This window comes from Corythoichthys intestinalis, chromosome 19, assembly GCF_030265065.1.
Source record: "Corythoichthys intestinalis isolate RoL2023-P3 chromosome 19, ASM3026506v1, whole genome shotgun sequence".
NCBI classification, from domain to species: Eukaryota; Metazoa; Chordata; class Actinopteri; order Syngnathiformes; family Syngnathidae; genus Corythoichthys; species Corythoichthys intestinalis.
This window is the reverse complement of record NC_080413.1, coordinates 23,037,969-23,052,600: the sequence shown is the minus strand read 5'-3', so window position 1 is coordinate 23,052,600 and position 14,632 is coordinate 23,037,969. Positions and strand designations below refer to the sequence as shown.

The 14,632-nt window shown below is 40.0% G+C and overlaps 1 protein-coding gene across 1 annotated transcript in view; it reads left to right on the top strand.

Annotated features, from left to right (window-relative positions):
• Positions 1–1,790: 1,790 nt before the first annotated feature.
• kcnk3a (potassium channel, subfamily K, member 3a) overlaps positions 1,791–14,632 on the top strand; it is a 55,665-nt gene continuing 42,823 nt past the window's right edge. The window contains exon 1 of the mRNA XM_057823677.1: positions 1,791–2,158. Coding sequence (XP_057679660.1) covers positions 1,876–2,158 — 283 coding nt within the window. The 5' untranslated portion in view covers positions 1,791–1,875. The remainder of the gene's footprint in view (positions 2,159–14,632) is intronic.

The following is a 14,632-nucleotide window of genomic DNA, read 5'->3' as shown; positions in this document are numbered from 1 at the left end:
CATGCACTTTTTAAAGTGCGTATGACACCAAAAGGCGTGTTTATTTTATATTTCACGCTGTGTTTTATGCTCGTGAATGAAATGGACCGCTTGGATGTGGATGGAAGCGATTGTTTTATGTATTCAATTTTTGAATCCCAAGCCATGATAATGAGTTACTTCTGGTTTAGGGCGAAAGGATGTGACGTCACCTGGGTCAGCGTCTCACAGTACAGCACTGCTTTATAGCATGCAGATGGATTGTGGATTCAGCTGATTTTTCTGATTAATTCGTTTATTTTTCGCATCACGCAAGACAAACGGCTGCAGAAAAATGTTGCTGCACCAGGGAGAGGCTTGTGAGCCTTTTTGTGGTTTCAAAAGGTTCCCATTCACCGGCGGATATTGGCCAAAACAAGCCCTACTGCTGTGGGACCATTGGACTTACGAAGTGAGTACACATAGTGTTTTGTATTATGTCAAATACTGGGACCATTTTAATTCAGAGGTGGCTTGCATTTTGTGGCTTACATGCTTCTTGTCCACTAGGCCGACGCCCGGCGGCTTGTCGCGCATCCCCCCGCCGGCAGAGCACTATACTCGGCTTATTGCCCTCTTCCTGTGCCCGGTGATCTTTCAAATTTTCCACCCAAACAGAAATTGCAACATTAAAAATGGCCGCGAATACAGCGAATAAAAAGTAAACACTACAAACTTTCTTTAAATAAAGGACTATTTACCTACCTTTGATCATGGATTGGCATGTAGAAAAGCTCTCCTAAGACACAATCTGCCATGTTAGCTGCACAACAATTGCAGCCGCTCTCCTATGACTCTCTCGCTGTTTACGTCTTCGCCGTGTAGTAAAGCATTATTTTGCCATATTCGTGTTCCTACGCGTTCCTCCTAAGCGCTCATTGTCCAGCTGCTTCCCCGCAAACGAGTCCTCTGCCTTCAGCAGGGGAATGACAACTTGTAACTTGTTCGCCGGGCGGGTTGCCAATCGGCGAGGACAATCAACAACTCCGCTGCCGTGTGAAATGATCCAGGCTAGTTATGTGTGATTTTTCGCTTCGAAGACTTTGAAACATTACTCGGATCGGGTTAGAATGTCGATTGCTGTCATGCCTCTTGGATTGTTTACATTCTCCGAAGCCGGGGCAGAGAAATGACAAAAGCCCGACTAACTACGGTCGCATAAAATACCGTTCGGGAGGTGCGAGAGTAAAGGTGAAGTCGACAGTTTTGACCATTATGGAGTATTTTGCCATGTTGTACTGAATAAATGATTTTTTATTATTTCATATTTCATTTAGCACAAGACTGTTATTTGTCATGATCATATACCATTTATATAGCTATTGGGGAAAAATACTTGGATAAAAAGAATATCGAAAGTTTTGTTTCTGAACACCAGATGATTCCGTTTTTTAAGAGACAGTTAGCAACCCTGTTTAAAATACCAACAGACCAATAGGAAGCAGGGCGCCCCCTCACTCCTACCACCACCACCGCCACCACCACCACATTAAGTAATGTGATACTATTCTTGTGAAGAAGAAGAAAAAGAATAATGGATATTGTACTTCAGCTTTTACAAAGGAGTTGATACTTAAAGTGCACACAATGCTTGAATCAAGGATGAAACCACATGTTTCGCCTTCTGGTCACATGTGCCTCTGAGGGTGGGGTTGTCGGGAGTCCTTGGAGGCAGGGCCGGGATGCAAGACTGGGAGGGGGTAATAATGAGTAGTGCTGAACGGACAGCTCCCGCCTCATAAAGTACACACGGAGCTCCCCCCGCACAAGACCAGCATAGCCATGAACCAGCCCAGCTCCCCGGCGTCCAGACCCGCGCTCGCTCTTTGCCCGTTCCCCTGACACGCTCCAGCAGCCATGAAGAGGCAAAACGTGCGGACCTTGGCCCTAATCATCTGCACTCTCACTTACCTATTTGTGGGTGCGGCGATTTTCGACGCGCTGGAGTCGCAGGAGGAGACGAGCCAGAGGCGAGATCTGTTCCTGCGCCGGAGCGAGTTGCTCCGCACCTTCAACTTGTCCGCGAGGGACTTCGACCAACTAGAGAGAGTGGTGCTGCAGCTCAAGCCGCACAAAGCCGGCGTGCAGTGGGAATTCGCCGGCTCATTTTATTTCGCCATCACTGTGATCACTACTATAGGTGAGTCAAGGGTGAACTTGTTGAAGGAGAAAAGTATATGAATAGGTTGATTATTATTATTATTACTATTATTATTATTATTATTTTTTTTACAAAACACGCGAGGTTTAACCCTAAAACATCGCTGCAAACTATTGAGATGAATACTATGCACCACAGGTGTCCTCTTGCAGTACATCATGTGACCACTTGCTACAGTGATTCAAGGCATACTGTAAGAGCAGAATGGTATAGAATAAATACAACAATGTAAAAGTATATGGCGGAGAACACAGACAAGACTGAAAAAGCAGTTTCTGCTCTTGCACTCCTCTTTAAAAGAAACAAAACCACTGCTGTATTTGATAGAACAATATGTCTATATGCTGTCATAGCAGTTTCATGGCGCATGAAGCCTCCAAACTATTTTTAATTTGTCCATTTTACCCTGGAAACCCCCGTTTACAGACGTGGCGCAAACGCTTTTTTTTCCCAGGCCAGCCATAAAACGAAGGTAATTAATTATATTTGTTATTCAAAATGTCTGTCATTTTTAGCTTTGAATCATTCATTGATGTCTAATATTTCGTTTAGACAAACAAACAAACAAAAAAGACTTTAAAAAACTATTCACTCCCATATTTTAAACTTTTAAACAAATTATGTCACAATGAAAAAAATGGTGTCTGTAAAAACGTCATTGATATCTACGGCATAACAATCGCTTAATTGTATATATATATATATGCATTTTTTTTATTTTTTTATTTTTTTGCTACTGGCGCATTTTCTCCAATTTGTTAGATGATAAATAATCAATTCAAACAAAGAAAAATAGGGGGAAAAAAGTTTAGAAGGGTAAATAATATGAAAAAGAAAATCTCGACCACTCCTTGAAGTCTGCGATTTCTGCTTCACGGCCCTTGTTATATTACCAGTTTTTACCCATAAAATCCCCCCAAAATCTAGCTGTGACCATTCACAGCTGCGTCTTGACACTCAGTGATACAGGCTACATGGGATTTTTGGATCAAAACAAGGTAAGTACGCGATAATATCTCGTTAAAGTCATGCTGTCTGTAATTCTGCTCTCGCATGCTCTCACCTCCAGATAGGGTTTTGCTGTTTAAAAAACATAATTATTATTTTTTTAGATGCCCTCCTGTTCAAAATTTTTATTCCCCCAGAAAATTGAAATTTTAAGCTTTCCAATGATGTATCACACATGCATATAGGACAATTTTGAAAATTGGCCAATTTGGGGGTCTCAGAGCGAACTACAAGTCAACTGAGTGTTTTCCGCCATATATAAAATACAATTAAAAACAAATAATATTTGCCGATGTCACGAAAAACGTAATGGTAAATACAACATAGAGAGAATTATATTTATAAAAATATCATTGCCTTTGCAGCATGCATCAATAAAACTTAATTTTAGTTTTATTCATTTATTTAATTTCACTTATTATTCATATAATTATTATTTTAGCATTTTATTTATCAACCCATATTACAAAATTTAATGTCATATTGTCTTTTTATTTTTTAAATTCTAGGTATATACCTTTTAAATGTTTGATTTCCATTCCAAAACAATTTTGACACCGTACATTTTTATTGTAATTTATTATAATATTGAATTAATATGTTCTTTTTCTCAGGATTTTCATTAGAAATATACATATGCATACAGTTTTTTCATACAGTGACATCATTGAAAATGTGAATCGGACAGAAAGAGTGATACAACAGAAGAAAGAATGAGCACATTGAAACTTGAACTCCAGAGCATCCATGCAAACATGTTACATGTGGCCTTACAAAACAGAGATGAGAGGACACCTTTATAAATAGACAACATTGTTCCACATCACAGCTTATTGAGCTTGAAGCATTTGGATGAATTACTGCATTGAGGTCACCTTAAAGTCAAAAATGAGCTGCAGCTACACTGCCTCTTTAAATGCAAATGCTTCCAAAAACGAAAGTGCTGCTCAGGATTAACAATAAGTGTTTAGAAGATGCTCACTGGTTGGTGTTGCTTCTCGTTTGTTTGCCTTATTCCAGCTCTTGCACACATTTTACTGAGCTTCCTGCCTTACAAACAAGCATTTTCATATAGTGACATAGCCTCTTTCAATTGGTTTGCATTACTATACTGTCAAAATTCATTTTTTACTGCTTCCGGAGGCCAAATCATTTGTTTCTGAGAGCCACTTCAAGCAGAGAATTTGTGTGTATGTGCTTAATCTTTAATCTTCACCATTTGATCAGTGAGTCTCCTTGTTCAGCGGGCAAGTCAGAGTGACCTGTGGCTTGTAACTCAATCAGACACAGGCAGCTAATTGCATACAAAACCTAGCCTGGGTGTTCTGTAACTGTGAACCCTGCAGCTGCCGCAAACACATAGAGATCGGTGTTCCGGGCTGCCATTATATATTAATGATAACACCAGAACCTGTTCAGTTGTGGTTTAGAGTGTTGATGCTGTGTTCAGTCAAGATCAAGCCGCAATGAACTCGATTAGGTGGTCATGTTTAAACATTAGCACTGGATATACTGGTCATCCTGAGCAGAACCCCAACATCAATGTACATATAAACAGTTCTCTGGAATATATTTTAAGAGATGTGATCAAGATAGCTGGAGATTGGGCCAGCGCCATGTGTGTTCGTGTGATAAATATGGAAGCTTAGGGGATTCGCCTGTGTAAGGAAATCAGTGGGTGAGGCACATGTCACACATGTGCGACCACTCTTGAAGGTCGGGCAACATTGGAAGGACAAAGACGAGAAATGACTTATGGCTCACATCCTCAGGCTGTTATCTATGCAATAAAAACGTGTAAGCTATTATTCATGTGTTATTTTTGAAAAAACAGCTTATATTTATTTATTGGATATACTGTATTTATACTTCAGTACAATATTTTATCAGCGGCTTTTGACCAAATATCTGTACTTCTAAGCAAATACAAAGCGTGGCCATTTTTGCCACGATCAACTGCATATGAATGTAAAGGTATGCAATAGAAGAGTCGACACGTGCGGCAGTAAGCACTCACTCGGTCGAGTCATTGAATGTTTTTGCACAGGGATGATCGTTGAATAAAATATGTTAACTTTGCACCTCTATTGTCATACGCTGGGATCCAGGCGCAAAAAACATGGCTAGAGATTGCATATTTAGAAGGGCCAGTTATGCATTTTTAATGGTAATTACATACATTAGCATCATCGTTATTATTCACTCAGCATTGCTGGTTAGTGCAGTAAGTGGTTGAGTGCCTGGAGGCTATAAGTTTTCCACCTCGATCATTTGGGAAGAGTTTGATGGATATCGGATGTAGCTACAGCCTCTCTGGTGCTCACAGGAAAGATTGCCAGAACTGGTAGTTGTGATTCTTGACAAAAAATGCACACGGGCTTTCCATGGTTAGCACATTACATCAATGCAATACTAAATTACCCAAGTATTATAAAGACCTACCTTCATTTAGTAATGTGACTTCATTTAGTAGTACCCTAAATGACAACTACCCTTGCCATTGCTCGCCAGATTTGTTTTAAAACAAAGACCTAAAACATGGGTGTTCTTTAGATCAAACCCCTTGAAGATGGCAGCAAACATCCAGTCACTATCGATTCAAAATTGGTTTTACACATAGCTTTGAGATGCAAGCTTAGAAAATTAAACTGTAACATAAGCCATCATTGTACGTAACATTTGTGATGATACGTCAACTGACAACTAGTTGAATGACACCACCTTTGCGGGTCTGTATCGCTTTCACCGGCACCAATGAACTTTAAAGACCAAATGTGAAGTAATTTCATAACATGCCAAACAGGGCCACAATTAAAGTAATTAAACATTGTCCAACAAATAAAGCATGAAAAAAATAATTTATATGTTGTATATTTGACAAAATAATCGCGTTTCCGAAGTTCGAGCCTGAAAGTGGACGAACCCGGAAGTGATGAGTCACACCGAGAACAGCGATGGCAGCGCTCCATACGGCCACCATACAAAGCCCTTCAAACAATGATTCAAACAGCGATATAAGCGATAGATCGAACGCAAGGGAGGAGATCCAAGTTTTTGAAGAGTTGGAGGAAGAAGAGGAGCTTGGAATTTTATGTTGGACCTAACATGTATTAGCCAGACGCTATTTAGGATGCAAACAATGTGCCTAGACTACCTGACATGGAATGGAGACAAGACCCATCGAGATTACAAGTTTGGTAAGATATAGGCTGTTATTATTTTCATGATTTGAAGATGCAGGCATTTGCACATAATTTTATGTTTTTGTCTATCTAATGACATTGTTTAAAAAAAAATAATAATCAGACTTCATGTTCATTTTGGCAGATCCGTCAGCTCTCGTGCATATAAAATAATAACATTAAAATGTTGGGGGGAAAGAAGGAGATGAGTCGTTGATGGCTTTCTCCACTTTATTGTGGCAACAATAAGAAAACAACATAATAGCGGACTGCCGCCACATTCGACCACAAACTTTTGCTTCTCGCTCATCTCCCCCTCGCCTCCTACTACTCAGAGCTCTCCAGTCCCAGCGTCTCTTAAACTGATCGTGCATAGTGTCCGGTTATGAGCTTTTTGTTGACAAAGGTATCGAACACACAACATGCTGACAACTTTGTTTCTTTATTAACACGTGGAGCTAACAGTACGAACACAGCTTGGGGCTCTCGGCAGGCTGTGCGGAGCGATAGATAGAGCCTGTGCCTCTCTATCACACTCCTGCGTCACGTGACCAAAACAAGTGTAACGTTGCGTGCACTTCAGGGTGCCTCGAAAAACATATCAGAATATTACACGCAGTTAGGACGTTACAGTATAAAATAAAATAATAATATGCATAAATTCATTTACACAACAAATCCCAAGAATTGCATGTTGTTTATGAAAATTAACGTCATATGAAAGAGTCGGAGATTTGTTGGTGCACTGAGAAGCTGGACCAACAAATCACACTCCTGACATTTAAAAAAAAAAACTTGAAATTTGCGGCATCGTGGGAGCCAGCAGCCAGGATCAAACGGTATTTCAACATGCCAAAAAGACTGTTGCATTTACTATCTTTTTTCAAAAAGAAGGAAGATGGTTCAAAATGAGTCAGAAAAGCACATAGAAAAGCAAGAAAAAAAGGAAAGTCCCACAGCGTGGCAAGTAGGCATTTGCGTTTTGTTTTCAGCACCATTTTCTGCATAATGTAATGTCCGTAACTGTGTGCGGGCCCGTCTATTTCCCTATTCGGGCTATTACAATATATTCCGGGACCTGTCCACGTGCTGTCATCCCTGCACTGTCATATGTACTTATGATTTACAAATTAAGCACTGTTCCACAACAGTTGGCAGCTCTGCTTTGACAAAGTCATCAGTCATCTATCCAAAAATCGCACTTACTTTTTTGCAAATCCTTGACTATAAGCAGACCTGTTGAGGAAGCAGGCATCTTCAAAGTCATTGTATCAGAGAACACGACTCAATGATGGCGTGAAATTCATTCGCGTAGTGCGAACAAAAGATGTCCATTTACGCGCCCTGCTATCCTTCAGCCACTCATACAACTTGTCTTTAGATTGAGAACAATACATCGCCACACACCGCTGTGGCATCTTACCGAGAAGCAATGCAACAATACTGTGTGTACGGCAGACTTCCCTCGCATGACGTCATTTCCGAAGATTTCCGAAGATTGTCGAAGAAAAGCATTTTCGTTGTCAAGAGCGTTGCTATGGGTTAAACAAAGAATCTGGAAGGGTTGCGTTAAAAAAAATAACGAAAATATGCTTACAATTGTTTAGCCATCGATATTATTCAAAAACATGGTTGGCCAACCTTACTTCACCTTTGGCCTTTAAGGAGGGGGGAAAAAAAACAAACTACAAATTCTGCAAAAGAGACAAAACGTTTTGACCCCAAAAAAAAAAAAAAGGGAGGCTACCAGGATAAAAGGACACTCAAGAAAAACATTGACCAGGCTTTCATTCGCTGGTGTGAAACCACCCCCCCAACCCGAACTTGCAGTGAGGAGTTCAGTTGGGGGGAGGGGGGGGGATTGGAGGGTCATTGGGGGAATACAGTACAAAATCAAGCATTTCTTCATCATGTACTATTATTAAGCCACAACTGCATTCATTACCTCATTACTATTCATCCTTCACACAGCTACTGGACACAGAAATGTCATTTAATCCATCTGCAGGTGACCAGGAGATGATGATGATTTTATGACACTGTGCACATAATGGGAAACGCTGTCTTCCTTAAAGTGCCAGCAACAGCATAAAAAAAAAATCAGTAGCATTATTATGTGATTGGAAGGGAAGATTCAGAATGAGGAAAATACGACACAGAGCAGTGAAATGTCATCGTTTCAATGTCTCTTCTCCAATATTTTTACAGGATATTCTTTTTATCTGAGTATTTTTCCCTAATTGGTAAATAAATGGTATGGTCATGAAAAATAACGGTCCTGTGCTAAATGGAATATGAATTATTAAAAATTCATTTATTCAGAATGACAGGGCAAAATTACTGCATAATGGTCAAAATTGTTGACTTCATGCACCTCCCGAATGGTATTTTATGCCACTGGAGTTCGTCCAGGTTTTGTCATTTCCCTGCCCCGGCTTGGGTGACAGAGGAAAGAGCGTAAACAAAGCAGGGGGCGTGACAGCTAGCCGACAAGCTAACCCGAACCGAGCGGCGTTTTCAAGTCATATTCACGCCTTTCGAAAATGAAAAAGCACACAAAACCACCCCGGTCACACGGCGGCAGGGTTGACTGTCTTCACCGACAACTTGCGGCGAGCAAGTTACAGCTCATCGTTCCGCTGCTGCATGCAGGAGTGCTCGTTGAGGGGGAAGCAGCTGGAGAATGACTGCTGAGTGGCTGTTCCAATCTTTTTCGCCTTTCGAAAAAGAAAAAAAAGCACAAAACTACCCCAACTCCTGTCACACACGGCGGTGAGGGTGACAGCCTTCACCGATCGGCGGCGAGCAAGCTCGTCGTTCCCCTGTTGCGGGCAGGAGTGCTTGTTGAGGGGGAAGCAGCTGGAGAATGACTGCCAGACAAACCGGCCAACGTCGGAGGAGCGCGTGGCTGCCAGAGCCCAACCCGATAATAGTGGTCTATTTCCGGGCACACGAAGAAGGCCGGGGCTAGAAGTCTGGACGATATGGAGAACCGCAGACGAGAGCGGGGGGCTGCACGAGCATAAACCGAGTATAGTGCTCTCCCGGCGGGCACGCGAAGAGGACCGAGGGGGGTGTGCGACAAGCAGCCGATCGTCGGCCGAATGGCCTTCTCGGTGGACAAGGAGCATTGTCAGCCAAAAAATGCAAGCCAACTCCGTATTAAAACATGTGCCATGATCCCAGTATTTGACATAATACAAAACATAGTTTACTGACTCCCTCGTAAGTCCACTGGTCCTACAGTTGTCAGACTTGTTTTGGCCAATCTCCGGGATGAACGGGAACTTATAGAAACCCAAAAAGCCTCACACGCCTCTTTCTGGTGCAGCAACAAAAACCTGCAGCACAATTAGCTGGCTTGATGCGAAAAATAAATGAATTAATCCGCAAAATCAGCTGAATCCGCTGTCCATCTGCATGCTATAAAGCAATGCTGTATTGTGAGATGATGACCTGGGTGACGTCATATTCGCATTCGTCCTCAACTCAAGACTGGAGCCCGAAGTCACTCATTTTCATGGTGCGGGATTCAAAGAATTGAATAAATAAAACGATCACTTCCACACACATCCAAGTGGTCCATTTCATCCAGGAACATAAAATACAGCGTGAAATATGAAATAAACATGTTTTTTGCTGTCGTAGGCACTTCAAGGCAAAACACTACCACTTTTGTCTACCGACGTTGCTAAAATTGACCAAAACTAAAAAGTTACCTAGTGTTGCTTTAAAGGACAAAATAATAAATTATAATTATAAAGTTAAAAAATAAATACAATGAGGTCTAATTTAGATGAAACATAATCCAATACATTGTACAGAAATTATAAGACATGGCAATACAGTTTTAAAAATATATATATGTACAAGCATAACAAAAAGATGTATTACTCATACTAATGGTTCTGCTATAATGCAGTTAAAACATTTTTTTGCTGAACAATAATAGTATCAGTAGGAGTGCTCATCTCGCAGCACTCACTCAATGTCATACTGCTCATGACAGACTCTCACTAAGTGACTAGGACGTCATACGACGTGCAGCCGTCGCGCCGACAAACTGATTTTTGACAATAAAAGATGACCTATACTTGAAATGACACAACAGACCTTGAAAATGGGATGGGCGTCTGATGTCATGTTTTTTGCTTAATAACTGTGCCGTTAATGAATAGATAGCCTGAGTCTTATTGAGTCACTTGTCTTCGGGATACCATAAAAGATTCTAAATGACCATCAGTGTTTTAGGTTGAGCTTTAATGCATTACAAAGAGCAGACGTCTTTAAATGAGCAGTGGAATAGTGTGTATTTTGATTTATCTGTTGGCCTATCGGTAATGTATAAGAGGCTTTGGAAAGCAATGGCATACCGCAAGCAACACGTCAATTTTGTTCATTAATATTCATGACGTTAGCAATTGTTGCTAAGCGGGTCAACCTCCCGTTTGTCCCTAATAGTAAATGCATGGAAATGTGTACGGACGACATGTTTACTGAGTTAAACCTACCAATTCTGTCCGAAAATGATATCCCTGGTGCCAAATTCCGTAGTAAAGATGTGTAAGAACATACAAATGTTCAGTTAAAGAGATGGCTTGACTATCGAGTGCTGAAAAAGACGGGAAAATGAGCCGATCCGAAATACCTTTTTTATCGACACCTTTTTCTCGTGTGCATTGCCTTACGCCACTGACAATGATATTCACCTGTTTCAACAATCTATCCTTTACCACCATATGCCCTGTCTTTCTTATATATTATATCCTCTTGTTGTCTTATGTCTCTGATGCCATTGTCAAATGAAGTGTCACCAGTTAATATCTTTTGGTGTAAATATCCCATAATACAATGAGGACAACTGAGGCTTATAGTCCAGTGCGGCTTATCTATGAAGAAATGCTGTTTTCATGTCAAATTTGGTGGCTGGCGGCTTATAGTCAGGTGCGCCTTATAGTCCAGAAATTACGGTATTCATGTGTTAAGTGTGGTGTGATGATGAAAACAAAGTCAGCAGAAAACGCCTCCTGTTTCGTCTGTTGAGAAATTGACAGTTTATTTGGCTCCAATAAGGTCTATGGTAAAGCACTTAACATTTTTCAATACATATTCACAGTAAAAGAAAGTTATTTCCGTGTCCATCGATTGGTATGGTGAGGCTGTATTATTTCGATTGGTAAGAAAAAGTCATTTTACTTCGCCAAATTAAATATTTTTAACTTGTTCAAAAGTCATTTCTGTAGAGGCTCGATGATAATCCAAACTATGATAGCGATCTTAGAAGTAATTAGCTTCATTAATTCAAAAGAATTTGGAGTCTAATCGCTGTACGAGTGAGAGGGTGCATTTCACGCAGAGGGTGCATTTTTCGGCACAACATCGGCAGAAAATAAGTAGTAATAACATAGTTCGTATTTGAGGGCGTGTTTATGTTGACCTACTTCCTGGTTAAGATGGCAACGTACGGTCTACAAATAGCATTTGTGCGGTACGCAACCACATCAGGGAAAAAAAAGAGAGTTCAAAGTTATTTGCCAAAAATACTGCAATTATTTCAAGAACCATATTATTACGTGATATTGCACTGTATATTGCAAATAAGAGAATAAGAAAATTGTTGAATTTGAAACGTTTGTAAACTGAGCTCTGTCATTTGCTGAAAAATTTAAACACAAGTTTTTATTTATGACGAAGTGCAAATCTTTGAGGTTGGACTTTATACAATCAAAGTAAGGTATTTTCAGCATCAGACGTGCAGCAGGAGTTGAGATAGATAGTCAATGGGGAAAGTTTCAGTGGTGATAGCTTGTGAGCCTGTCCACAAAGTGGAAAATGGAAGCACAGTGAGATTTATTGGGCGGAATTGCACTTAGCTCAACTGTTAAACGATTTTCATTGAAGCAGGGAACAGCTTCCGAGCAGGTCCAAGGAGTGCAAACTAAACAGGCAGCTGTGCAGATAAGCCATAAAGGCTTACTATCAGTGACATTTTTTCAAAAATATGTTTTCACTGTATTAAAGAATGAGATTCAAATTGTTCCCAGTTTGTCTCATTTTAAAATCTGTCTAAAATAATCCATAGTGTTTTTATCTTTTATGTGAAATGAACACCAAGACATTTTAAAGTCCTGATTCAAATTTTCACTTACAGAAAAAGTAAAACTAAATCTTTTGAACAATATTAATTTTTATTAACACGAAGAAAAGTTACTGTAAACTAGTTAATGAATACAACGGGAAAAAAATACAGCCTGCTAGTATTTTATTTTTTAGCCAATCAATGCTATAAAGGTCAGGAAGTACAAATATCTGTAAAATCAATTTCAACAAAGTATTGTCACTTCCAACCACTGCCATTAATTAATTGCTTCAAGTCCATTTGACATGTCATGGTTTGATTCTACACAATGCTATCTATTGGTGGGGAATCACAAGCAAACAAAGAGGTTTGGTTAATTAAATATAAGCATTTTCCCCCAATGCATTGGAGAATAAAGCTGCAATTATCTATTGGTTTATGAGACTAACAAGGCATTGACTTGTGTTTACTCAGATGATGTTTATTCATATGAACAATAGTGGCAGACAATATAAGGTCAGAAGGTTCGAGTTGATTTGTTGGTAAATAGAATTCACCGAAAATGTTGTAATGCACTATCTAAAAAAATTAACAACAACAAAAAAAAATGACTCAATTTTACATCATGACAGAATTAAACATTTTCAGTAAATGATACTAAAAGCTTAAAGAGGAATTATGTTGCATTCTGAAAATCACAATTTTTTTTTTTTTTTTTTTTTTTTTGTATTATTATATAGTGTATGTAGAAATAACCTGTCACCCTCTGTTAATTTTTTCCGTACTTACTGAAGAAAAGCTGATTTTACTTGCTCACGCAGCGGGAGTACTGAAGACTTTCAGCCAGTTCAACACCATGGCTAAACATTGTTTTCTACCAGCTGTTACGTCATGGGCGGGAGTGTGTATTTACATAGCAGAACATAATGTCACCATAGACAGCGATTTGTGGGACAAATTTTTTCGGCGATTAAGACATTGAATCAAATGAAAATGTTTTCGTTTTCAGGACGATTTATGTACTGACGATGGTAGAACTCTTCCCAGTATTGCTGCAGCACATGTGTATGAACCTGAGGCACAGACCCGGCGGCATGGGCGGGCATTAGGGGGCCAGGCCCACCCTGAGAGACTTCTGTGCCTGCCCAATCTCGATTAGACTGTTCTGTGTAATTTTTTTTTAATCTTTCGCAAAAACACACACACACACGGAAAGGACGAACCATATCTTGATCTGTCCTCATTCAATTCAACCAATCTGAGCAGCGAATTGAAGGCAATTTCTAGTCAATCACAATCAATCACAGATAAGGAGGGCAGGCCGAGTAGCTGGCCATTGGGTACTGCGATTGGATAGGGATTGCTTTGGTTACAGAAATGGCAATTGAGCGGCTCCTATGTTGCTAATTCAAATTGGAATGGACATCTGTGTTTTTTGTGCTCTTTAGCTGCTGTAGTTACGTCTTCAAGCATGACTGTTGATTTCACTGCTCATCTTGACATCAGTGCTCATGTTTATCAGTGCATATGTTATGTTTACGCTGAAGCACTTTAGTTGAATAATGCACACAGAACTGCACCATCGTTTTTCGCTTGTCTTATAGATTTTACGATGAACTACCATTTGGGACTTCAGTGACAGAAAATATTTCAGTGCACTGATAAAGTGATGTACGGGTAATAACGCCACTGTTCAGGCTACATTTACGTTGAAGAAGTGTGCCCCCTCACCCCAAAAAAATGTAATGTCCCCCCTGTAATTTCTTTCGCTGACGGTGAAGTTGAAGAAATCGTTCTGGAAAATGTGTTCTCATCCCCTAAAAACTCTTAACCTCCTCGCGAGACCCTGATTATTTGATTCATGCTTGTTGGAGGAGGAAAAACTGGAAACAGGCTGGATTGCGGCTCACGAGGACCAGACTTGGCCATCCCTGAAAAATGCATTGCCAAAAATTAAAAAAAAAAATTTAAAAAAGCTTGGGTCTCAGGAGCTTAAAGGGGAAGTTCAGAATTTTTGACAATAGGCTAAATCTTCGAGTTAGCGGGGGTTTAATTAGTCAGTGGAGTTGATTTCGACAAATTCCGTGCAGTTGGTCAGTTATTTATAAGTTTCAGGGCTACGAAGTGGCTAAGCTAGCGTGAGTTAATGGGCCCGTCCTACCATGCCAATAAAAAAAAAAACAA